The sequence below is a fragment of the Chaetodon auriga genome, chromosome 17 (assembly GCF_051107435.1).
Source record: "Chaetodon auriga isolate fChaAug3 chromosome 17, fChaAug3.hap1, whole genome shotgun sequence".
NCBI classification, from domain to species: domain Eukaryota; kingdom Metazoa; phylum Chordata; class Actinopteri; order Chaetodontiformes; family Chaetodontidae; genus Chaetodon; species Chaetodon auriga.
Window position 1 is genome coordinate 5,897,999 of NC_135090.1, and position 26,975 is coordinate 5,924,973.

Sequence of the window (26,975 nt, forward strand, 5' to 3'; positions counted from 1 at the left end):
TTTTTTTTTTTTATCCGCTCTCATGCATTTTATCTCATCTGTGTGATCACTCCAGCTGTATTAAAATAAATTCAGCGACTCTGGAAGGCAAGAATATACTTGGTAGGCTTCAGTATTGATTTTTTTTTAAGAACATAGTGCCTAACGTCTAAAAAACAGGTAATCATTTGAAAAAAAAATCAATGCGAACAAAGACTAGTTTGCACTTATGTTTCAATCAATATGCATTAAGAGTGCTTGTCAAGGAAATGTGTTAAGATGAGTTTGGTAATATAGGGACTATGACAATTGTCTTCAGATACAGTCTCTGTAAATTGGTGGTCCATTATCTGTCATTTAGTGTTGGTGTAATGTGATAATGCATTTTTTTTTTTTTACCATCAGCAAAATCATTTGAATGATAGCCATCTTCATCAACAGAAAGCCGAAAGAAAAAGACAGAGAAGCACTGGACAGACTTTATGTGACGGGTTAGTGATTCCTGGGAAGTGAAGTGCTGAAAAGCCACAGCAATGAACACACTGCAGCAGAGCGACAGATCAAAAGTAAGGGTCGAAAGCAGGGGGTGTCAAACGGCTGAGCGTTCTTCAAGGTCAGAGGTCCATAACAACAACAGAATAACATTTAATCAATGAATTAACGTCACATCTCTTGTGATTGGGTCAGCATGAAACTGATGCAGACGAGGCTCAGGCGGTTAGTCCGTATTTATTTCTGACTCAGGCTTATTCTCGCAACCACATTTACGCTTGTTAATGTGTACTAGAGAAAAGGAGATACATTCTGAATCTGCCATTTAGGAGCTGATAGCAAATTCTGTGGTGTGACGTTAATGTGTGAACTCGGCAGCAACAACACACGACACTCTGCAGCAGGTAATGTTGCTGATAGGGAAATGAGCCGCATTAAAAACCACATTCATCTGGGACTGCATGACTGTGAATGATCTCCAGCTACACTGCTCATTCAACGTCACTGACAATTTATTGATCAACAGAAAACGTATTTCAGAATAGAAAATGTTCCACTTTTAGGCCTAATTAGTTTATTATTGTTCCATATTTTCACTTTCTTACAAAGCGATTGTTAGTTTTATGGGCCTATTTCAGTGTGAACAGACTGCTGAAAAACATGGAAAATCCATAATGATGACTAGAAAAGGCTCTCAGACCTCCACGAAGGAGGCAGTCAGTGCTCAATACAAACAGTTTAACGACCAATGAATGGGTACTTATCTCAACAACAAACTCATCCTCAGGATCCCAGAAAGAAAACAAAATTAATCAATTTGAGACTTTGATACAATTTGATATAACAACAACAAAAAAATGAATAAATAAACTTAAGCGGTGCCTCTTACATCTAATAGTCTAGCTTAGTGATTCCTCCGAAACTTTGGAGTTATCTCAGACTTTGAGAAGCTGATCTGATTCAGGATTATTACCTCGAAAAGAGCAACAAATAGTTTAAGATGACGTCCAAACATATCCTACAAAAAACACAACATGTTTGCATCCAACTCATTTCGCTTTGCCGAGTACATTTTGAAGGAAACATGCTAGCGTGGCTAAAAATCCTTTTCGCTCCTCCAAAGGAGCCTCATCTGAACACAGTTGTACAGCAGAGTCTGACAAAACATGATGTTGACTGCAAGATGTCGATCAGCTTGTCAGGTTAAGACATGTCTTGGCTAACAACTGCTGCACCAGACACGACATCTTTATTTTCATGCATTCCACTGAACAACATAAACTCAGGACTGTTCATTCAAACAAAAAGGCTGTCACAGCTGCTGCCTTGACTCCAGATTTTCCTCGTGTTTCTTTGTGTTCCCCTTTGCCTCTGCCTCCTGTGCGTCCTTGCGTCTGTCTCTCTCTGGATACATCCCAAGTCCCCTGTTTGATATTTACCAACTGATGTGCCCCTTTATTGCGTATCAGTTATTGACAGGAGATTTCTATTTCATTCGTTTTCTGATTCACCATCTAGTTACGTGTCTGTGTTAATTGAATTAAACAACTTTCTTCATTTATGAGAAAACATTTTCTCTTCATGATCTGTAATTTCCCCCATTAACTTTTATTGTGGATGCAGTTAAAGTCAGAGTGGGTAGGAGGGTCTGTCTGTCAGCAGGAAACACGTTTGACATCATTTATCGTCATTTCCATTCAGTCACATGTGAGGCTGAAAATTCCAGAGCTTCAGGTTTGATATGAGTTACATCGTTTTAATTTCCCATGAACCTTTTCACCTCATAACAGATTTCCAGTGTTCAGCACAATCAGACCCTGGGTTATTAAATAATTAATTCACAATCAGATTATCAATAACTAGAGATGCAAATAATGAAGAAGTAACAGAAACGTACTCTTCCAGTAGAAATGGCTCCTGTGCCTGTGAGCAGGACTCAGCACACAGTCTGAACACAGAATGCAGGATGTTGTTCATGTGCAGGTGAGAGGCTACAGAGAAAACCCTGCTGCCCCTGCACTGATATCTGAGTGCTTTTACTGCTATTAGCACCGTGCACATGTGAAGACACAAACCTCATCTAAAGTCTCTACAGCTGTTAAAGCTGACTGACAGCTGATCCAGCTGTGAAACGGACGTCGCTTCATGTGAGAGGAAAGCATTTCTTTTTCTCTGGGATGTACCCTGTGTGTGTGTGTGTGTGTGTGTGTGTGTGTGTGTGTGTGTGTGTGTGTGTGTGTGTGTGGGTGTGTGTGTGTGTGTTGTGTGGGTGTGGCGCTCCCTTCCTGACTCCCCTGGCTCCTGGCTCCATGCTGATTACGCACACCTGCCTTCCATCAAGCTCATCACTCTGCAGCACATCTACCCTGGTTCTTCATTGACTCCATCCAGATCGTTGTTTCAGCTGCAGCGATCGTTAATGGTTCAGGCCTTTCGCATGTTCTAGTGTGCTTAGTAATTATTTCCTTGTGTTGTATTCCTGGCTAATCGCTATCTCTTTCTCCTGTGCTATAGCATCATTACTCGCCTGCCTGCCTGCCTGCTTACCCGCTCTCCAACCCACTAACCACCTGCTACATCCAACCTGTCTGCTCTTCGTTCTCCTCATTCATCCACCCTGCTCCAGCCGGTACAGCCATACCTTACCGCCGTCTTGCCCTCTGCTTCAGCCAGCTTCCTCCCCACTCATTCCACCTCCATTCCCTATGACCCTTCCAATAGATCTTCTTAATTCACCTGTGTCTGTGTTTGGTTGTGCACCGCAAAACCATAACAGAGGCTTCCATGTCAACTTTGCCATATTTGCTTGAGTTCCAACATCCATCACCTGTTGCCCCTCCAGAGAGCATCAACATGTAGAAAGTCACAGATTTTATATTTGAATTGTAGGTATATGTGCAGGCCTAAAAGAAAATTTGACTGTCGTTTAGTAACTGTATATTCAAAGCCCTGAAAGTATTCTTTTAATTACTATTTAGTAGGGATGTGACAATATATCGAATCCCGCGATATCGCAATAGATTCACGTCCTTGTTGAAAATGAATTGTTGATTTAATGAATGAATGAATTAAGGATTCTCCATTGATCTATAGAGCTGTTATGTGATGACATGTCGGGTTTCAAGAACTGACAATGGCAAAAAGGAAACAGACAAACGCTAAACAACTTGCAAATACAGCCGGATGACCGTCAACTACACTATGGGAAACATATCAAACATGAGAAGCCATTTGGCACATCGCCACCCGGAAAAGCTCAAATCCCAACAACAACAAAGCTTCAGCCAGACCAAAGGAGCCTGAAGGAAGCATTTGGAGCCCCGCTTCTCCATAACAGTGCCAGAGCTGAAGAAATAAGAAGATGCATCGGTGAATGTACAGGCAAAGACTTAAAGCTGAGTTCTGTGGTTGACAACAATGGAGCCAAAGTTCCATCAAGGCCACACTTAAGTCGCACAGTGATAGCATGTCTGTACCAAGAGACCAAAGCTGAAGTGACACAGAGCCTCAAAGAAGCAGAGAGCATCTCACTAACCACAGATGGATGAACTTCACCAGCTGCTCAGAGCTCTATTACAGTCACAGCTCATGTTAAAAGCAGCCAATGGGAAACGAAAAGTTCTGTCCTACAGACACGAACTCTTTTCCAAACACACACTGGACTCAACACAGCTGAGGTTTTGAAATTTGCTGTTTTGGAGTGAGAGCTCGACATGAAGACTAACAACAATCATCCCGGTGTTGCTGTCGTTACAGACAAAGCAGGACATATGGATGTAGAGGAGAGAGAGGCCGGACTGTCCCCACACATCAAGTGTTTTCCACTCGCCTCACAGGCGGGTTTGAACGTCGGCCGCGCCAGCTGTCTGCTTGATAGTGAGACATGTAGCAGCATTTCTTCACCGCAGTTCAACTACCACAGCTGAGCTGACCACCAAACACAGACTGTTAAACCTGCCAGTACATAAACTGATGCTGGATGTGGTCACCCAACGGAACATCTCTTTTAATTACTGTCTAACAGCACTGCTACTGACTGCTGCATTGTTTTCGTTTTGAAATTGTACATTGTTCAATCACTCACTGTCAAAGCCAATTCTTTGCACACGCTTACGCCATGGCTGGCTGCTTTTAGTTTGTTTTATGAAAGAAGGAAAGCAGAAGCACTTGAAGCTAAAAACACTTTCCATCAATACAAAATTCTTTATATACTAATTTATTAATAAAGGGCATTCTTTCTGTCTTTCTTTTCTTTAATGCCACAGTAAAGATTGTATCGTCACCTTCATCATTACATGCCAACTATTTAGTAGTAGTTTATTGCTATTTATTCACTAAAACAAATGATAACGAGATAGATTAGTAATAGTTTGCATCTCATGCAGACAACCAGTTGGGCAATTCCAAAATGCCAGCATATGAACTAGCAAGCACACAGCAGTGGTAATAAAAACACAAAACAACACCTGAAAAAAACAAAACAGAAAATAAAAACTGATGAAAAAAAAATTTAAAATCTGGGAAAAGAAAATGCAGGTCATAAACTCACTACCCCACCTTTGCAAGTGTCTTCAGGACGTTGTTACTAGGAAGGGTGACCATATGTTGTTCTACTCATCTACAGAGTCTATGTTCATGTAAATGCCATCTTAGCTTCACCCCTGAAAGTGGAGCAGATGTAACTCACTCTTCTCCACCTCTGCACACGCAAGCACAGTTCATTTAGACTTCAATAGAAGAATACACCATGTAAACAATGAGGGACCGCACAGGCCATTCAGGCCCGACAGAAGCAGGCCAGTACAATGTTGTTGATGGCGAGAAATAGGGCAGCAAAAACCCCGAATGTCTCCCACCACATTACACAAAGGAAACAACAGGTTTGGCGTCCCAGTTTCTTCTTTTCAACAAAAAACAAAAAAAAAAGTCTTCTCCGGGGCCTTTCCAATGGCGCTCACTTCCTCTTCCCCTTCTCCCTCTCCAGCGCCATGCAAGCCAGTGTCTCTGATGTCACCTAATTATAAATAACCTTCTTTTAAGAGTGCCTGTGGTATGTTAATGATATGTTAATTTCCCCGATAAATCTGTGCTTTACGAGCAGAGGGCTCCTTTGCACATAGCACCAGCACTGACGGAGCTGCTGGTGTCAGGCAGGGAGTGTAAGCAGGGTGTTAGAAAGAGACGACTGCTTCCAGATCTGTCTCTCCAGCTCCCTTTCATGTTTTCCATGCTATATTTGCATGAAAAAATATGTATGAAAAACAATCATTATTGCATGCTTTAACTAAAAGACAGACAATCCAGTCTAATGTTAGCATGTGTCATCTGAAGACGTCCTTTTCTTTAAAAAGTATCTGTTCTTTTACCCCACCTTTCCATTGATACAGTCGATTTCACATGCAGAAAGTGTCAATGTTATATCTAGGTGAGATGTCATTTTGTATGAAGCTAATCTCTATGTGTGACCACATCATTTGCATATGATATTGCAGATATAATAACAGCTTTCATACTGTACATAGGGCCCTCTCTCCCAGCGCTGATAAGAAGCCTGCGTGATCCAGCAAAGAGTCCAGCTAAGCAGCCTACAGTGGGAGATTACAGCTGTCTGTTTTTCATATCTATTGGCAGCATCTTCCTCCTGTTTACATTTATTTCTCTGTAAATCTGCTTATGAAAAGCCATTCATCCTCGAAACAGAAGGCCACAAAGCTCTGAACGCAGAGCTCCTGCAGACAGAGCTTCGAAGTAAAGAATAATGTCAAGCTCCAAGCATTTATATTCAAGTGAAATTAAGGACAGACACTGGAAAATGGGGGCAAATTCTTGTATTCTGTCTCACTGACAGGAGACGCATCATGTTGGACTGTGTGCAATACAGCCGTCTACTGCAAAGCTCTATCAACCTTGTTTATCTATACTATTCGAAGTCGCTCATAAACATACACAACAACACATTTCTTCTTCAATAAAGCAACGCAAACATATTCTTAGAGTATAAATATTTTTAAGAAACATATCTACCAGCTTGATGCAATCTTCAAGTCCTCACCAGTATCCAGAGTGCCCTGCACTGGCCTCTATTCACTAATATCTGAAGAGTAATGTACAGAACTGATTTAAATATTTCATTTGTTAAAGCACTGCATGGACTGGCACCAGTTTATATCTTCCATCTCCTCGGCAGCTACTCCACTTCTAAACCCCTCAGATCTATTGACCAATCACTGCTTCATTTAACACCCATTTGAAGTCCAAAGGTTTGTTGATGCCTGCATTGTTCACAAGTTGATCGTCTCCGTACCCTGATATTTAAAAAAATTTGCTAAAGATAAGCCTGATAACATATATATGAGAAAATATACAGTTATTTACGAACACAAGATGTTCTTCTTATTGTCATCAAATTCCATGAAAAGAACAAAATATATTTTCTATAGAGTCATAGAGCTCCACTGTTGTCTGAAGACTGTTAAAGACATATCATGAGCCACATTTTTTATTCTGTGAGATGTTCCCATGAACATGTTCACTGTAGTTTATTTCAGTACAATAAACACCATCCCTCTGTTGTAAATAGCCACTAGCTCACCATTTGTGTATTAATCCATATCTGAAAACAGACCCTAACAAATGCAGCTTCCCCATGTGAGAAACATTTGCTGAAAATTACAGTGCTCATCTGTTTAGGAAATTACTGAGCATTTATTTAAAAAGACCACAGAAGAAGAATTGAGAGCTCCTCTCAGACCATGGCCCACACTCACTGAAACTAACTGAAAAAGAAAAAAAAAAAAACGTGAAAAAACACCTGAAAGAATTATTTATTTCAACAACTAACAATGGCAAAGTATCCAAAAGCACCCTTTAGGAGGCTTTACAAGTTTATATTTGTGCCAAAAATATATCCTATAATGCATCAGCTCATCAAACAGAAATGAAAACTCGATCTAAACCCCAGTCCAGATTCTAGACATAGACTGTCAATATTCTGTGAATCCTTTGCCTAATAAAAGGATATCCCTGCAAGCTAAGTTTGATCTCCTCGTCACAAGAGAAAGTGCAAAATTGCTCTTGCAAGCCAGACATAAATCTTATGAGGAGAAAGAAAGAGCAGGAAGATTGTTGGCCCTTCAGATTCAGCAATCAGCAGAATCTAATTACTGAAATGTATACAACATCTGGTAAAAAATGTGATCCCAAAGAGAATAACAATGAATTAAAATAATTTTATCATTTAAATTTTTCATTTTCATTTTTCCTGTGGTAATTAATGATTTCCTTACTAAGTTGAATATTCCTGTGATAAATGTACAAAATAAAACAGGATAAATCAGGCTATGAAGAGTATGCAAAGTTCCAAAGTACTCGAACCTGACAGTTTCACTTCAGTGTGCTACAAGTCACTCTCACCTCGATGCTCAAAGCCCTTAATGAAGTGTATAAGTCCAAGACCCTTCCCCTGACCTTTCATCAAGCCTCTATCTTTCTTGCTGTAGGGGGACAAGGACCCACTTGACCTCGGTTCGTACAGACCAATTCATATTTTGAATGTAACTACAATTTTTTTTAGCTAAAATACTTCCTTCTCATCTCGAAAAAAGCTCTTGTTATTTCCTATTCTTCAGCTATTGCCCTGCACTCTGGCTATGGTGGAGTCTATAGAGGGGAGCCACAGAACAAATTATCATTATATGTCGATGATGTATTGCTATACACAGCAACTCCATCTAAATCAATAGCAAAATTATGTTTCTTCTGAGGGAATATAGCAGGGTCTTAGACTACAAGCTAAATCTGCCAAAGAGCAAACTATGTCCTATAAATGCCAAAAGCACAGGGTCTCTCATATTCACACCTCCCATGTAGCGTTTTAACCAGTCTTAGAAACCTATTGACTGTTACCGAACAACAATTTAGCCTCTGGGAGCAACAGCCAATGGTCAATATTAATGGGACTACAAATGGACTACAAAACAAAATCAGAATGCTTCTGAAAAACTCTTTTCCCTTGCCTATAGATTCTGCATTCATATGTAGATATATGTTTGTCTGGATGTAACTGATTAGGCAAAGGCCTAAAGTCAGTGTGGGTATTTATCAACTTTTGTTGCTGCCTGTGGACTGGTACCTTTGGCTTTGCTCCAATGCTACCTGGTGCTAACAACAGTATAGCTCTTGCTATTGCTAGCTGGTCTTCTTCAAACTGTGGACACTCCCTGCCTCCGTACTCATGGTTGCAAAATGACATCAGTTGATTGATGGAGAATCTGAAAGACAAGGATGAATTAATCATGGGGTTTTCATCTATTAATGCCCCACCTCTAAACATTGAGGTCCTCCTGCTGCAGCAACACAGGTGCCCCTGTCACCACCATCGTATCCATGAACCAAATCGCCTCCTGCTTCCAGAGCTGCCAGCAGTAGGCTTGGCTCCTACAACCAGTCGGCACAAATGACTTAAAAAAACGAAAGCCAGCAATCCTTGACACATATTTTGTTCGCCTCGTGGATGCTCTGCTGGACACTGGAAAGCAGAGACCCCCATTATTGTGCCAACTCCACATCTGGCTAAGGGTTACTGCAGGAACAGAGACATCTCCTTTGTTGACAATTTTGGTGTTTTTTTTTTTTTGTTTTTTTTTTTTTTTTTTTCAACAGGCCTCAGCTTTTTAAACCAGATGGCCTCCATCCCTTTCAGGCAGGTTCACAGCTTTTAGCCAACACTGAATTGACTTTGCGGTCCTGTTATTTTTTTACCTCTTGACCTGCACTGAGTCCACCCGACTGTATCCCCCTGGCCTAATACAATATTCCTGTTAGGATTACACCTAGATCTAATAACTACTCCCTATAAATTCTGTGTTTTCAACTACTAGGTAAAGTAATCTGATTACAGTCTGCTGTAGTAATTCCAGTCCGACTAAGACCTTATCCCAGTTGTCTTTGCTCTTTTAACCTCACTCTGTGTCTTATAAATCTTTCATCCTCAATGATCTAATTACATTCCAGAACCTAGACTTCCCCCTCCTGACTCAGTCTTGGCTTAAATCTGGGGAGTGCCCCCTCTAGTGGAGCTCTGCCCACCCAGTTACAATTTTCTAAATGCATCTGGGCTAACTGGTGGTGATGGGGGTATTACAGATGTTTTGAAGAGTCATCTCACTTGTATTTCTTTTATCCTTTCATCAGTTTTGAAATTTTCACTTTTAAAATTGTGTGTGATAACCCAATTTACTGTGTAATCATTTATCGACCCCCAACTCAAATACAGGTTTGCTCTATGAATTCTCCAAGTTATTTAAATTTGATAGGGTCTTTATATTTAGTGGCTTTGACATTCACACTGACAGCCCTTCTAACTCATCTGCCACAGATTTTTGAAACATTGCTGCATCAATGACCTTGTGCAACATGTCTCTGGCCCCACATACAAACACAGGCACAAACTTGACCCAGGTTTTACCCTGGGCATGTGTCTGAATTTCCTGAATAAGACTGACTTAATCTCTGACAACACATGTATTACCTTTGATGTACCTTCATGACCTACTACAATAACTATGAAATGTACAATCTGCTCTGCATCTTTAATGAGCAGCCTGCAGCCAAATTTTCCTGCTACTTTTCTAGTCTGCCAGACTCACTTCACCAATATTAATAAGTTAGCTGGTTTAATGATTTGTGTACATACATCCTCACTATTTTCCACTCCATACACTTGCAGGGCTGCCCCCTTGGATCAACAATGACGTCAGAGAACATACATGGAAAAAGTCTAAACTTGAAATTCATCACCTCCATATGAAGGAGTTATTGATCAAACTGAATCAGACTATTAAAGATGTGCATGCTGCCTACTTTGCTGGCTGAATTAATAGTAATAAACACAACCCAAGGTTCTTGTTTAGCGTTATTAACCAGCTTGTGAATCCCCCCTCACCTCACCTTCACTCTCGCCTCATCTTCTGTTGACTGTGAAAATTTCTTATATTTTTTATAGGTAAAATCGATGGTCAGAGGTCTGATTTTCCACCGTCTGTTTTACCATTCGCACCATTCAGCCATCCTATCTTACTGTATGAATTCACTCCTATCTCCATGCAGATCTTTATAAGCACTGTAACTCATACGCGTTTCTCCTAAAATCCACCTTTTCTGTATTCAGTCCCAGCTTGCTATTTTCAACTGCTCTCTCACATCCTACTCCATCTCTGACTGCTCACTGTAGCACTGACTCCTGTAACACAAATTTGTGAGGGTAACATTATGTGGACCAGTGGAATAACTTGATGGAAATGTCCCACAACAACATGCTATATGTGTGTATTTAAAGACATGTCATCTGCAACACTGTACTTGTATAATGTAGAGTTCAGTGGTTCAATCCCTGGCATTTTTCTTGATAGGTTGCAGAAGTGTGTTGGCATTTCTGGTACAGCTTTAAAATAGTTTCATTCCTGTTTGATAAACAGATATTTCAATGGCTGTATCACCAATCATGTGTCCACCTCAGCTGTGAGGTGTCCCTCAGGGGTCGGTCCTTGGCCCAATTCTTTTTTTCATCGTGTAGGCTTCCACGGGGTCATCTGTTTAACCGCTTTCAAGACATGTCAAATCATTGTTATGTCACTGATACACAGATCTATTTCTATGCTAAACCATTTAACCTGAATCAACTGTCCCTCCTCCATGATCTGCCACCAAAGAATAGATGTCTCTTGATTTCCTCCACCTAAATCCTGACAAAACAGAAAATCTTTTAACTGGTCCTGATACCTTTTCCTCTGCAGTTGATCTGCTTATTGGTCTGTTTTCACTCTAATATCAAATCCATTGCAAAGTATCATCTTTGATCAGTATATGACTTTGACCAACACGTTACTAAGTTTATTCAGTCTGGTTTGGTCATCTTTTCATTTTCTGCTGCCAGCATTATTGTAACTCCCTCTGTTTTTTGTTGTTTGTTTGTCTGGTCTGTCTCTCTTTGTGCTGTGGTTTATATTGTATTTTTACCTTATTTGTTAATTCATTTCTATCTTTTCATGTATAGAGCACTTTGTAACTATGTGTTTTAAAAAAGTTCCATATACATGCAGCTTTATTTACTTACTTTCTATTATTTCCAAGCCTGAAAGTGATCCAGCCTGGCTGCAAATAACGGACATGTCATGGTATCCTACCTCTGTTGATGAACTGATTTTTTTATTCACTACCTTTGTCTTAAAATTATACAAAGGATAACCAAATTGCTAAACAGTCCCTTGAAATAAGGTCCAAATAAGGCAACAGTTTGGATGGTGAAGTAGCTCTTTTCTTGCTCCTCTGTCCCCTAACCATTTCTTCCTTCCCTCCATAATTCATTTCATTTGAGTTGTGGAGGAGCTATGGTATTGAATCTTTGAAAGCTCTTTACATTGATTTAATATCCTCCTCCTCTGAACAGCTGCACATTAAATTTAGTCTACTACAAAACTCAATTCTTCAAAACCCAGCACATCTTTTCCTCGACTGCCCAACAACACATTCATGGAAACTTTGTACTCTTTTGATCCTTCAGCTAAAGCAGAAATATCCTTTATATACGATTATTCGTGTAATTTGCAGAACACACTACTACATCGTAGTACATGGACCTGCCTTCAATATCTAACTACTAGAAATCTATTTTCCAAACTCTATCAGATGTGTTTGGGCAGGTGATAGAACCCATTCCTTTGATATTCTCCTATCCTGGGAGAGGAGCTACTTACACGATTGCAACCTTCATAATGTTGTTAGCATGCAGGCTAATTCTCTCCTAAATTTGACACACCCACAGCCTTCCAGTTATATGTTATGGATAAGGGATGTCACACAGCACTTAAAACTAGAGAATCTCGGGTTTATACATTATGGTTCTGGCAACAAATTTGAGAGAATCTGGTGTTCCTTCCTAAATGATGCTGAATCTGAGCTTAAAATCTCCTCATACATAACTTGTAGTCCTACAGTCATTGTCACTGTTGTTTTTGTACACATCTCACCAATGCATCTTTTCATATGGAATTCTTTAGCAAATTGTACCCTCCCTTTTTGTGCGTGCCTGTGTGTTTTTGTTTGCTTTTAATCATCTGTTTGCCTTGAATTTATCTGCAAAACAGAAAAACAATAAACACAATTAAGAAAAAATAAGAAAATAATGTCAGCCTTATTCTTGAGGATAATCTAAACTGTTTATGAAGTACTACATAGACGGGCTTCATCTGCTGACTCCACAGCCCCTCTTCAATGTCCACACCCTCCAGATCTACTGACCAATACAAACCATTCCAAAATATGACTGAGCATAATGTAATCATGATGATCCCAACTTCACAGTCCATTGACTTTTTTTTTGAGCCTGTCTTCATATCCATGCTTTCTTTTGATTTTTGAATATTGTTATGACAATAAATTATTTGTTCACTAATTATTTAATAAAAATCCCATTTAGTAAGCATCTTCATCCAAAGCACAGTTTCAACCCTTAAACCTGCCAGAGCCCTTCAGTACTGCAGCGTCTAACATTTCATACATTCCAGTGTTCAGATAACCATTGTTAAATTCTACTCTGTACATTTATCTTCTGGCTATTAATAAGAATAGATTTTCTACAGTCCATCCATTCATCAATCTTTGGTGGTATATTCTTTAAGCACAGGGTTTTGTTCACTGACATTGGCCCTGATTGCAAAGATTGTTTAGTATGGTGGGTGGCATTGGATGCCTTTTTCTTTTTTCTTTGAATGTTCAGAAATTTTGGCTCCTGCTGGTCACACTACACAGTTATTCCATTTATTCCAATCAAATGACCACATCATTTCCTTTGCATCACAAGATTTTTTCCAGCAAGAACACACAAGATCCGTAGCACACAAGAAGTCATAAAATCCTACAGAGCTTACTGTACAATGCTGTGGCAAATCTGCCCAACGCCACCAATACCTTCAGGGAAAACAAGAACCAAATCCCAAGAAATAAAATGAGGTATGCAAAAGGTGAGGGGAGGGCGCAAAGGGATTAAGACGTCGACAATGACGACAGAATAAAACAATGAGGCAAAAAAAACAAAAAAAGCCAGCAGCTTTAGATTGAACAAATACTGTACAATCAGCTCTGATTCATACAGTATGACAATGTCAACAGATTGACTTCGTAAGCCTGTAAGCTGGTGAGTACAATGAAATATTTTATTTGTTGCAAAACACTGTCAGCCTGAACTTTATCTCCCATAATTCATATGCTTGTTGATGTGATTTAAATTATATCAGCCCCAAATCTTCAAATGATAATGGACAATTCCTTTGCCAGCACACACGGCTGGGTTCATTTTTGGTGTCGGACACTTCTCACACACACAGACCGATCCTTGTAGACAATGAAGGTATCGCTCTGCAGCAGCTCACAATTAACCCCGACGCAGGACTTACCAAAAGTGAAACAAAGACAATGTGATTGTTTTTGACTATCGGGCAAATTAAAGAGGGAGTACAAGTCCCAGGGAGGAAAATGGATGAGTTAATCACAGTGCTAACGAGAGAGGGGCTCGAAACGCGGATGCCTTTACATCATCCTGCTCTGACAGTGGCACAACAAGCGCTGAGCCATAACCAGGCGGGGAGACTCTGACTCCGACAGCTTGGTGCCTTTCAACCTCTCTGTGCACTCACATTCTTGTCAACACAAGATCAAGGTCCCACAGCAGCGACTATCTGAGCAATTATTCCAGCTCTTCGCAGTGTCTCTGCTATATGTAAGAGCTTAAAAGGGAATGTACTGAGCATTGTACAGTCCTATCCTCCAACACATCTATTATACTGTATGTTCTGAGTAGCAAGACTACAATTACATTTCCATCCACTGTCTTCCGCAGGGTAAAACTGTATATTATTTTCCTGTCAGTCAGGTGCCACTCTGATCTACGGTACAGCATGTATTTTATCTGGATATTCTAATATAAATAGAAACACGTCCCACAATGCCTCACTTGGTGCTTCAAGACGGCTTTGTTTTTACTTAACTTGAAGAAGCCTTGAAAGCAGACCCCCCTCTCTGCTCGGCAGTGGTGCAGCTCCCTGACCCACACACAGAATCTCAAGTGCTAAAAAGTATGATGACACATGCTGTGCAGCTGAAAACAGAAAGTCAGCAACCGGCTAGATAAAGTAGTAGTTCTGTAGCAAGGGTGTATCCCTATTCCCCCTTTAAAAAAGAGAGGAAGCGACGCCGCACGCCACGTCCCCGACAGAAAGCTGTCAGTCATAAATCCCGCGGTGGATTTGTGCAGACAGGTAAGGGCTGCCGAGGTCAGCACATCTTCATGACAGATCTTTTCTCCAGGTACTCGAGAGGAGTCGACCATCAAAGACTATTGATCACAGTAATCAAAAAGAATGTGCTGTATGATAGCGAGGATCATCGCCGCCAACAAATCACTCCTGACAAACAGAGGGAGCGGGGAGACACAGACAAGCCAAGTGAAGTCGATTTATTCTCTGTTAACCAGTCCAGTCTGCAATCAATCCTGCTGCTAAAGAGCTGCTGTTAGAGCCATTTATATCATCACTTACGCACCCACATGATCATGGATGACAGAAGTTGTTAAATTGGATCGTGTTTGAAATTTCAGGTTTGAGTCTTTTCATAAGAGCCATTGCTTTTTACCACAGAGTTTCCATTTAAGTTGAAATCACTGAGAAGAAGCTTCTCTTGTCCCGTGAGAGAGTTTCTAAGTAAACAAAAGTATACATCTAGATGGAGCGCTGACGTGTCGGCATTTGATTTGACTGTGTGTGTTTTGTTTATGAGAGCGCAGGCTTTGAAAAATGTCTGACATGTTGTGTGATCCCCAAGATCATTCACATTTCCATAAACGTTTGAAATCTGTTTTCAAGATGAAGCTGCTTTTCGAAACTGTGCGCAGTCCATGTGACCCGCGAGCTGTCAGTCAAATGGAGTCTGAGTTACTGGGGTGATCTGATTTAAAATAAGACATAAACATATCCACATATAGAGCTGGAGTTACAGTGAAAGAAAAACAAAACACGTACATAATGTGTTTTCTTCAAGGCAAAAAAAAAAGACTTTTAAAGATGTCACGGCTCGAGGAACGATGGGGATTTTTTACTATTTGCTAAAATTTATAAAGCAAACAGATTTTTTGTTAAGTGGTGACAAATCTAATTAATTTTGAAGCAGTAACAATCTGGAAAGTTACAGCTTTTCTTTAAAAAAAAAAAATACCTATTTTGGAACTGAGGAGATCTGGAACAGCACAGACTTTCTGACAAACTAGCTGAATCTGAATTGGATTGTCATTGTACCACCTACATTAAAATGTCTCTCTCTTAACCATAAAGCTCTGTCCAACCAAACTTCACTTCAATCCCCGTGAAAGACATTCTGCAGCAGACCGAGATAAAACGACATGGAGCTAAAAGAGCGAAAGGAGCGAGGAGAGCAGGGAGAAAAATGAAGTAACAGAGTGGAGTGTTACCTTTTCTTTGTCTCTCATGGATCCCTTTCCGAGAATTGACATCTTTGTGAGAGTGTCCTCCTGTAGTCTCTTTAACGAGTTCCCGCGTGGCCCGAGGAGTTTGCCGACAAAGTTAAACTGCAACAAAGAGCAAGAGCGCAGATCAATCATAGTTTGGGTGTTTGAGATAAAGACTAAAGACATTTCCTACGTCAATCACACGTGGCTAAACCAGCAACTGAAGCTAATGAAAACTTATCAGCAGTTTCTTCCTGTCATGTCTTGATAGAATCAGTGTGGCAGCATCTAACACGTCTCGCCCAGATTCACTGTATCATCATTTCATGGGTTATGGTTTTATATTGCTTGAAGATGCTCTGCGATTGAGTCTCTGTCTGAAAATCTTAGCATAACATAAGCAGTAAGTATGTACGTGTACTGTCCTTCAACCCAAAAAATGTGAAAGCTATTTCCTGCTTTATTTATATCAATCTTTCAAATAACATATTTTAAATTGGTTATCATGTCTCATAATGATGGAGGTACAACAAAAAATACAGTTTTTTCATCTTTCCATCGCAGAGCAGTGTCCTTTAGGTTCCACTGCAGCGTAGACAGCAGTGAGACCAACTTTTAACAGTCAGTCAATCAAAGCAGACAATGAAGTGAATAAGATTAGAAAATTAGAATTAAAACGTAATGAAAATAGGTAATATAAACATCTTGACATCTCGACTTTGGATGTAAAAATCAATGCAGCAAAAGCAAAGATATCCTGATTCTTAGTCCCTATAGGTCAAGCTCCTATACACTTCCCACAATGCAGCAGTTACAGTGCCGACATGATGTCACTTGAGTAATCTGAAAATATTTGCTTATTTTTTCATCTTTCAGATGAAAAGTTCGAGTCATCCTTTAAATCAAAAATATACGTATGCAACAATCAAAATCATCTTATCATTCAGTTCAACCGAGCCTCAAACTTCCACCCAGAAGGCCTGAACCTTAACTGTTAGATTTCCAATTGATTAATCCAAATCAGTAATAACTCAGCACAAGGAAGGAAATCTTGTGCACTGAAATGCTAAAAAAAAAAAAAAAAAAAAGAAAATTCAACCATCGTTACATTTATCATAACGATGGTACGTGTGAGAATCTATCATGAAATATACAGTTTTTTAGGTCATATCGCACATTCCCTTCTGCCTATACCCCTTTGTAAAATCCCAACTTTGCTGATATCAGTTCAAAACATTTCCTGAATCCTGTCAAACTGCATGTTCCTGGATGTTTGAACATGAATTTCCAATGTGTAACATTATCATAATGTGCTGGTTTGAGCTAACATTGAATTTGACCACCTCTGGCATGTCGCCATCTATCAAAGGCTTCCTGGCATAGATTACTTCACAAGGTCACCGCTTTTTAGCCATAAAAAAACCCCCAAATATTATGCATTACTATGAGCTAGGCTGTGTGCAGACACCCATCCAAGTCATGCAACCCTTACACAGGCTAAACGCAATTCCACCAGCAGCTGGAGATGGTCAGAGAGACAAAAGGAGAGCGATGCTTTTCTCTCCCTCTTCATGTTTTCCTTTAACAGTGAGTTATACAGCTGTCTCCCTCAACTATCTAGGTCATCAATTAGGAAGCAGGAGGGGGAAAAAAAACAGCAATTTGATTATACACCTCACCTATATCTCTGCTGCCTTTTGTTCAGAAAGCGAGTGCTTATTAGGAGGCTTCTGCCAATTCCTGGGTGAGGGATTTGAGAGGCAAGCTTTAGTGATTCGCTCTAATGCAGTAACTGACTGCTGGGTTTTTATCCTGGCCGGGCTGAACTCCAGCACATCGCACTTACCGCATGTTCCTTCGACTTTTCTAATTATCACAAGACCTGTGACTGGATGTGATCATATGGGATCCCATTCAGCCCTTGTTTCAACTTAAATACAATGCCCCACTGTGCTAATTCCAGCCCCGTCTTTAAAAAAGGGGAATAAGTGGCCTCCTGCAAAGTTCTGACCTTGGACTGATGAATATGTATGAATATGTCCACCTTCACACTTTGCGCTTTTTGATGCTGACTCGGGTACATTTGCACGCTTTGTACATCACCTGAAACATTTCAATACCTCCAGCGAAATTTACACGCTAATTAAGTGCAAATATATTGAGGCGGACATGAGTTGTTGGGTCAGGAAAATTAGATTTAAAGTTATCTAAGCAAACAAGAAAGGTCCTGCCTCTGATGCATCCAAGTTTACAAAAGGATCATCAAAGGAGACAGCGCTACCAGGGTGAACAAAGGGTGTCAGGAAATGCTTTAAATGTGCTGAGTTTAACCAATGTCCTGCGCATCCATCATTTCCACCTGGATAGAGCCTTGATCACTGAGCTGTGCCGTCTCTTGAACAATGATTTGCAGAGCCAGATCACACAGCCGACTTCCCTCTGTGTTACTACACCTTTGTGCACCCGTTCCACCTTTCTGACAGGTTGTGTATCGGACAACATGTCCGAGATGTTTGTATGGATACCTCCGCCCTCGGTCTGCCGACAGCGTTCTGCACGCCGATGGCGAGAATCGCCTATACAAAGAGAAAAGCTGTCTTTCTGATTAAGAACAAAGCACTACTGTGTTGCTTTGAATATGAGTGTAGGAGCCATATCAACTGTGCATACATGGGCATCAGGCAGAGAGCATAAAGGAGCAAATTTACAGGAATGGAAAAATTACACAGCCTGTGAAACAGTAATTGATGCAAACATGAATTTATTCTGCAGCCTGTTTGAATTTCTGTGAAAGCAGGGATACGGTTACACGCTGGCTTGTTTTTGAGCTGAGGAAAGAGCAAGCGCTGTGTTTCCTTTAGATGATAGCACAGTGGCATTTGTTGTAGTGGAGTATGTAAAATAGAAAAACCAGATCACATCACGTAATTTGATCTTTCTGTCATTCTAAACAAAAATGAACTAAAGGCTCATGAAAATGAAAAGATGGAATGTTTATTAGCAGAGTATGCTTTTTTATTATCTACCATAACACTATAAAATGATAAGACCCTGAATGTCGGCACTGCTGTGTTACCTGATCTTGCAACTGTCTCCTAGAAATTACATTTATATACTGCTAACCTGTTTTGCCAATTAAGTTTTGATAAGAAATGGTATTAATGTCTGGACTGTGTTTTTTTCCAGTCAAGTGAGGTGACTGGGGTGGATGGTGGGTGCTTAAAGGACTGTGTGCAAAGGACTTGGACACGAGAGAGGGTTCGCTCCCTGAGTCCTGATCGTGGTTAGGTTTAGGATACGACAACACTTAAAGTTACAGAAAAGTTTGTGGGTTTGGTGAAGTCACAAATTACTTATACACAAGTTACCTACTGCAGCTTTAACCAAGAGTGTCTGAGCATAACCAGAAAAAAGTCTAATAATGCAGTTGCATTGTGTTAACAAAAGCATATTTCAGGTGCTTTTTATGTTTCTCTCAAAACGAGTTTGCTGTTGATTGTATATAAACAGAATTTCTTGGAGACAGGGTTGATCTTAATGCTCTGTCTAGTTTTAAATTTAGTATAAGGAGGGTTCATAGGACTCATTTTGGCCTGGGCTCTGCAGCAGGTTATTCCAGCTATGGGTATAACTTTTTACAACTTGTTCACATTCTAGGCACAAACTGTCTTGAGCCACTTCAGACAGTATTATAGATAACACACTGACATGATGTAATGGTATTTGTTTGACACTATTTTAAGTTCCTGACTATTTAAAAAGAGATCATGCAGATTTGCTTCATATTTGTCTGACTAATGCCAGTAAATGTCAGAGCGTCTTAATCTGGACTTTTTTACCACATCACCACCCAGCAGAGGCACACACACACACACGTCTCTTCATAATATGGACAATCCTCCAACTATATGAGTCTTACTGAACACATAACTGTAATCCCTGCTGTTTATCAGAAATCAAAATCTGTCTGACTCCTGCTGTGATTGATGCATGGGGCTTTGCTAATGCTTTAGTTATCACGAGGGATTATGTGATTTACGAAAACCTGCCTGGGCTCCTGTACCGGTTCATGTCGTTAGACTGCGTGAGAGGATTGTGCTGTTGCTGTCTGTAATCACCAGAAGAAAAGCTGATGTGTTTAATCACAGGTTGTCGCCTGCTGCTATGTTGTGGTGTTAGTTGCACAAAAAAAATGAAACACAAATGAAATACAAAGAAGCAGCTTTTACTGAAAATATACGAAAACAAGAGTATTTGAATTGTTGCACCATATTCACCTGAATCAAAAACGCATCAAGATCAGAAAGACAGTGGACAAAAGCAGAGAAAGGATGTATGATTAATCACAGTTAAGTTGAAGGGGGTGTAGGGGGAGGGTGGCAGAGGGAGGGGGAGCTCTGAGATCTTTTCATCATTTGCTGAATGTAATACTGCGAGCCTGGTGAAAGGTGTGCTTACAGAGAGCCGGTGCGGAGTGATTGTGCTGAGGACAGCAGGACAGGAACGACAGCCGAAGGATAAATCACTGCTCCCAGTGCAGAGAAAAGCCACAGTCTGAACTGGAAATAAACCAGTGGGACTCCTTATGCCTCGCTAATGGCCTGCGGTGCTTTCTGCCAAAAGATGCTTTCTGAGAGAGGGCCCACAGATCCGGCAAACGTACAGATGATGTATGCGCTGATAGTGCATCCTTGTCCAAAAGGTGGGATATTTTTAGTGCTTGAGTAGGAGTGACATTATGTGTCATACTGCTTAAATCATGATCTAAATTCTTAGACTCTCTCTATTTCTGTAGAAAAGGTTTCAATTAAATCTAACCCTTTTCTAAAAAAGCTAAAGTGTGGGCATCTGTAAGACATTACTTGCTAACTGAGCTTGATCCATTCCACAACTTAACTACACCATACAACACCATAATATCATCACTCTTGCCAATAGTTTAGAAAGTCTAAAAATTCATCAGTGTTGGGTATTAAAAAATCGTCGCTGAGGAAAAGCTCCATTTTATCACAGGGAATCAGCAGCCTGGAACCTGCTGCACGGCGTCCTTGCCCACTTCATTTTGATAAAAAGCTATGTTTGTGGAGGATGGATTTAACCTCTCGCCACGTGCTCCTAAATGGCTATTTGGAAAATGTCTGTGCCATTTCAATGCCAGAAGCCAAAAGGTGATGCTCGCAGCTCAGGAGGAAACCCATTCAAGTCAGACCGATCACTCTTGCCATTGCTACCTGTCAGATGGAACAAATTGAATTTGTCTTCCTTCGGTGGCTTGTTGGAGCTCTAAACAGCGTATTAGTGGCTCTACTTATCAAAGCTGTCAAAGCAAATCTGTTTAGCTGTGAACCTAGGAGACTCAGATCAGCCTCCAGATGACACTACACAGCCCTCACACTCACCGAAAATTTATTTCAGCTCTTCATCAGAGTGCATGTCTATACCTGGTGAGAATAATGACTCAGTTTGTCAAAGTTAAAGCACAGCCACCCGGGAAGCTTTGACTTGATCATTAGCAGATAGAAAGACATTTAGATGTCTACGTTATGTTAATGCTTTGAGGTTCATATATCTGTTGTTTCAAGGGCCTTTCATTTCAGGCCTATTTCAGTTCCTCTTTCAGGTCCTAACTGCACAGTGAAATCTAGTCACTGACATGCAGTTGAAACAATGGATACACAAGCTAGCATCTAAAGCTAACATTAGACACAGTAAAACTTCACAGACTGCTCGTGCCATTGAAGTTTGCATGAGTGTGAGCATGTAGGCTAATATAAAGTATGTATTGAGGGCTCAGTGTTTGCTCTGCTTGGTTATTGTGGTTAACCACATGAAATGCTAATAAGGACTGAAATCTTAACAATATGGTGTCTCCCTGCATTCTTAGTCTGGCAATCCAACAATGTAATTTATCCTTAACAATCTCATTTCAGTTTCATTACAAGCAAACTGTCAAAAATAGTAAATTTGTTATAATTTAGTTGGAAAATCCACAAAAGGGATGTCACTAGCAGCACGGCTCTATGGTAAGCAATGTGGATAACTCAGTCCGCCATATTGTTCCAGACTGAAATGTATCAATTAAATGCAATAACTTTGGTAATCCCCGGACTTTTCATTCACTACCATCATCAGATCAACATTTTCATTTGTCAGATGCTTTGGCTCATTCCCATCGGCCTCATTTGTACTTCGTGTTAAGTGCTAGTTAGTCAATGTTAGCATGCTAACATGCTAAACTAAAATAGTGAAGATGATAAACAGTATACCTGTAACACATCAACATGCTACCATTGTTGTTATGAGCATGTATTCATGCTCTCATTAGACATTTTAGCTTATTACACTCGGCTTCATGGTGATTTAGTACAGCCTCACAGAGCATGGCTGCAGACTGTCTTCAGACTGCCAACCATCACATCAATTCATATTGGGCATAATCAGGGATGTAGTGAAGGTGAACTAAATACAACAGTAACTGAGCAGTGTGGCATGATTGTTATCAGAATAGTTGAATGCATTAGCAAAAACCTCTACTTTATAAAACTGGTGATTTCCTTTTCATTGTTTCCTCCTTTCTTTCTCACCCAGTCAAATTCCCACAGCTCACGAGTTTTAATCTTTCAGTGACAATTATTTCAAATTAGAGAGTGTTGACTGCGGATGTTATTCTCACAGAGCTAACGCTGCTCTACGGTGGGTCTTAGAAGCTAAAATCAACTGTTAAATAAAATACTGGGTGTGGACTAATATAAAACCTGGTATATAGCTGATTTTTAAACGCTGCATTTTAAACTGACAATGCTATTATTTCACCGTGTAATCAAAATGAGAGTGATTTTGAACAGAAAAGCAGATTTGGGGAAAAGTAAACCCAAATGCACCTCCAAAGCTTTGTTGGTTCAGTGTTTGACTCCTGTGCTGCGTTTCCTCCCTGCTGTGCTCTCCATCCGCATACTGCAGGTTACCGCTGTCTTTCCCCCTGGAGGGCTGAGGTGAAAACTTGAGTGATGTCCCCATCTAAGAGCGGCCCTCTCACTTTTACACCAGCCTCCCCATTGAGCTCCCAGCGGGAAATCCCTGTCATGCATCGAGCGTGTGGCTCCTATAAATGCTGTTGCCGGTTAAGGCCCCTTCGTGGCGGCGAGTCTGAAGTGCTGTCAGAGGTGGCAACAGTGTTATCGCTCAAAACAGCTTCATGTGGAGGTCATCGTGAAGCTGACTGTCTAGGACTCTATACATGTGACTTATGTGCCGCTTTGCAATCGCACTCTCACCCTACAAGCTATTATTTTTCCTGAAAAAAGAAAAAAAAAAAAAAAAAGAACTTGAAAAAGACCTAGAAGGACATGTACATACCGAGTATCACAAGAGATCCATTGCACACTCCAGAAAATGAAATCCATCGTGAGATAATTCCTTTGAATCATATATTCATAAATATTCATTGACAAATTAATATACCGAGACATCAAAGCGTCATTGACCAAGGTCAGTGTAGCAGAGAGGTGTGCGTATGAGGGAGGAGTGTGAGAATTAGATTGTAACATTTCAAAAGCTTAAACAATTCTTCAGACACAAGGTAACATCCCTAATATAGTTCTACCCCAGTTCTGTCAGCTAACACTCTTCCTGTACGCCGCCTTCCAGATATGCTACATCTAATAACATAAAGCATCAACAAAAAGTGTCAAGTGGCTGTTGTAAGGAATCTAAATCAAAACCAGAGTGACTGTAGTTGGCTTCATTATCTATAAATAACACAATCTAAAATTCTCTATCTGCGCACATCACATTCTTGGAGAAGTCTCTGGTGGTGGTACAATAGCACTTACTTTAGGAAACTGCTTGACTGGTATTAAAACTTTCTGGCCCAGTTTCATGTTCTTGTTGATGACGACATCGATGAACTTCTCTTCTTCCTTCCCCTCATCTTTCTGAATTTTTTCAATCTCTGGAAAGACAGGAGAAGAAAAGCAATCAGTCGGTGTTGACAAGCAGCAAATACACAAGGCTGGAAAATGACTGCGGCGGGATGGAAACTAATGAATAGATGCATCACCGCTTAAACGAACAGTTTAACATTTTGGGAAATATGCTTATTTGCTTTCTTTCCAAGAGACATAAGAAGATCAATAACACTCTCGGTTGTGTGTGTTATGTACGGAGATGGAGTCAGGCCATGTCTATCCTAGCTTAGCATAAAGATAAGATATAACTTTATTGATCCCACGCTGTGGAAATTAAGATAAAGACTCAAAGCAGTCAGCATAGGTTCAGAAATATGGAGAGTGATATTCCGTAACCATTCCTTGACTTTTCTGTCCATCCAGCACTCTCTCGGTATCTTTGGCTACTGGCCAGATAGACTTGATGGGCACAGGGTTCAGTTATGGTCTCTTTACAGGCACAATGGTACCAAACATGGCCAAGCTGCATCTCATTTAGCTGTTGTAACTCCACAAACTGATGTTTTCACACATTTGTCCTTGCACAGGTTTTGGAATATCTGATGGAAGATGGAAGCTTCATTTTTTGGCTCATAAATGACTTAAATAGTTAACAAATGATCATATTTGTTACTAGTAGTAATGGTAAATTCCTGCAGATATGATCAAGCTTTTTAGGCCTCACAAACAAACCCCATCAATTCTGTTTCTATAGAAAAAGAATGCTACATCCTTTCAGCATCATTCATCTCACCTGCTGGCTGAGTCTGGATCACCATAATACTTTGTAATGTGAGCAGAGGTACCAATTTACTCGTACATAAAAAAAATATGGGAAGGACACTGGAGCTTGCACCTCCAGGCAACCAAAAATACTGTCTGTCACGCTTCCTCTTATGGGAGAGGTAGACTTTGATGTATTTGGAGATGTAACCTTGAACGTTTAATCAGATGGATAACATCTGTGTTTCAGTGCCAGGAAAATGGTTTTGCAGAGAGGGCAGCTGAGAGGTGCGGGGAGGCTTTGACAAAGACTTGAGGCTAAAAGCCCGGCAGGGGAAAGGGTGAGGCAGAGGGCGAACTCCATCACAGATTTATTTCTCCTGTTCAAAATGATTTTTTCAATGGAAATAAATAACATTCAAAGGGAGCGGCTATGATGTTTTAGCTTCACAGTTTACATTTTAATAGAGACTTTGAAGAAGGGCTCAGATTCAGATGTGATGGTAATTAGATTCAGGAAAAATAAGCTCTGTTTCAATCTGAAGACACGATAAACTCAAACATGTTCACATGTTCAAACACGGCACGAGGAGATATACCACATACCCATTTTTCAATTACGCCGGGTCAGAAATTAGCCGAGCATATCAGCACTGCAAACCAGAAACTAAAAAACCAATTGTAATTTCTCAACAAAGCTCTGCAGTATTACATCGGCAGAATGTAATTAAAACCCTTGATATGAGTTTTAACGAGGATAAAAGAAGTATCAGTGAGATGGAGATATCTTTAAGCTTCAGTTTATCCCAAGGGGGGCAGAGAGTGCACACGTTCTGAGAAAAGACAACATTAATATTAATGCATCGCCTAGCAACATGCCAAGACAGAGTTTCCTCCTTCCACCAGGCGTTGTCCTCAAAACATTCAGGCTCTGATGTGCAGGGAGATTGTGACTGAGATTGTGTTTCAATTTCAAATCGTCTAATTTCTTCTTCTTTTTCGCTGCTTAGCACAATTTTTCCGTCATGCCCACAAAGAAACTTTTGTATTCCGAGTCCAAATAAAGCCCAACAGGGCACAGCGATCAATCAGCAGGTGTAATAAGCAGCAACCCTGCAGCTTCCAATGAGCTCACCCTCTGAACAGAGTCAGCCCGTGAGAATTAACCGCGCTTCTTTCATTCTGTCTTTCACTTTACGAGGGTGGAAATAGAGCCATGTGAACTGAGACCCGCGTCCACCTCCGAGTCATTACCAAGTGTTCAAAAGAAAGACTTTCAAAACGTGCACCACTGACACGAGCGCAGTGCGCCTGTTGTTTTCTTTTTTCCCTTCCAGTTCTATGTGACCCCCTCTCCTCTGGCTGCAAATGGATGGTGAACAGCGTGATATTCTAATTTGGCCATTTGAGAGGCACAACGCAGACCTTCAGCGAATTGGCGCCTGAGAATCCTGGAACTTGAAAAAACATCAGTGGAAGCCTCGTTCTTGATTGTTATGGCTGCCGTCGTTTCTGTGAATATGCGTTTTTGCTCCAGTGTTGACTTGTGCAATGTGAGGAATGAAAGAAATGTAATGGTTTGATGGAGCTTTTAAAGCCAGTGAGACCCAAATGGAATGAATAAGTTCAATATTCAATCCTGAAGTTGTCCTTAAGGTATCTTATGTTTGACTTGATGGGCTATGGAGGAGCCCCCTGGCCTTTAGTACATATGGTTTGATATGTATGTACATCTATTCCCCCTGATGAGGGCTGCTGCTGCTGCTGAAACATTTGACATTTCCTGTGGCTCGAGAGCAGCTCAATTCTTTTCATTCTTTTGCTTCCACTCTAGTCTTGGTGGAGTTGCAGAGTTGCAAAATACTTGAATAGAACTAGCATTAAAAGGATAGTTTTCAGACAACAAGGTATTATATCACTCGTCTTGGCCATCATTTGGGAATATGATGACATCACTACAAACACATACAACATCAACAGACAGTCTGATAATTATGCCCACTTTACGCAATGATTGACCAGGTGAGAAAGTGTGTTGTGTTTGAGTTTCTCCCTCAAGTTCTCTTTGTTATTCTTCACTCTCCTACTTTTCATTTGTGCAACAGAGGCCAAAACTACGTCTGCCTTTGATGAGCGACGGTTGAAGAGTGTGCGCCATTATCCTCATTTGTTCTCGCCCCTGTCGAGAACAACAGTTTTCCACCTGGCCTTGAAGTGTGGCCATTCATGAAGGCACTTTTGCTGACAACACGTTATTTTAAGCATATGCCAACCTTAAAGGCCAGTACAATGAAGAAACGACCTATGGAAGACACTGGAAT

The 26,975-nt window shown here is 40.5% G+C and overlaps 1 protein-coding gene across 2 annotated transcripts in view; it reads right to left on the reverse strand.

Annotated features, from left to right (window-relative positions):
* The window catches only part of khdrbs3 (KH domain containing, RNA binding, signal transduction associated 3), a 105,037-nt gene that overhangs the window by 37,657 nt on the left and 40,405 nt on the right, over window positions 1–26,975 (reverse strand). For both annotated transcript variants that reach the window (XR_013078446.1, XM_076755287.1), the window contains exons 2-3: window positions 23,818–23,936; window positions 15,989–16,105 (exon numbers count right to left, since the gene is read on the reverse strand). Coding sequence is in view for 1 of the 2 variants with exons in the window: in XM_076755287.1 (XP_076611402.1) it covers window positions 15,989–16,105; window positions 23,818–23,936 (236 nt within the window). In the remaining variant the exon portion in view is untranslated. The remainder of the gene's footprint in view (window positions 1–15,988; window positions 16,106–23,817; window positions 23,937–26,975) is intronic.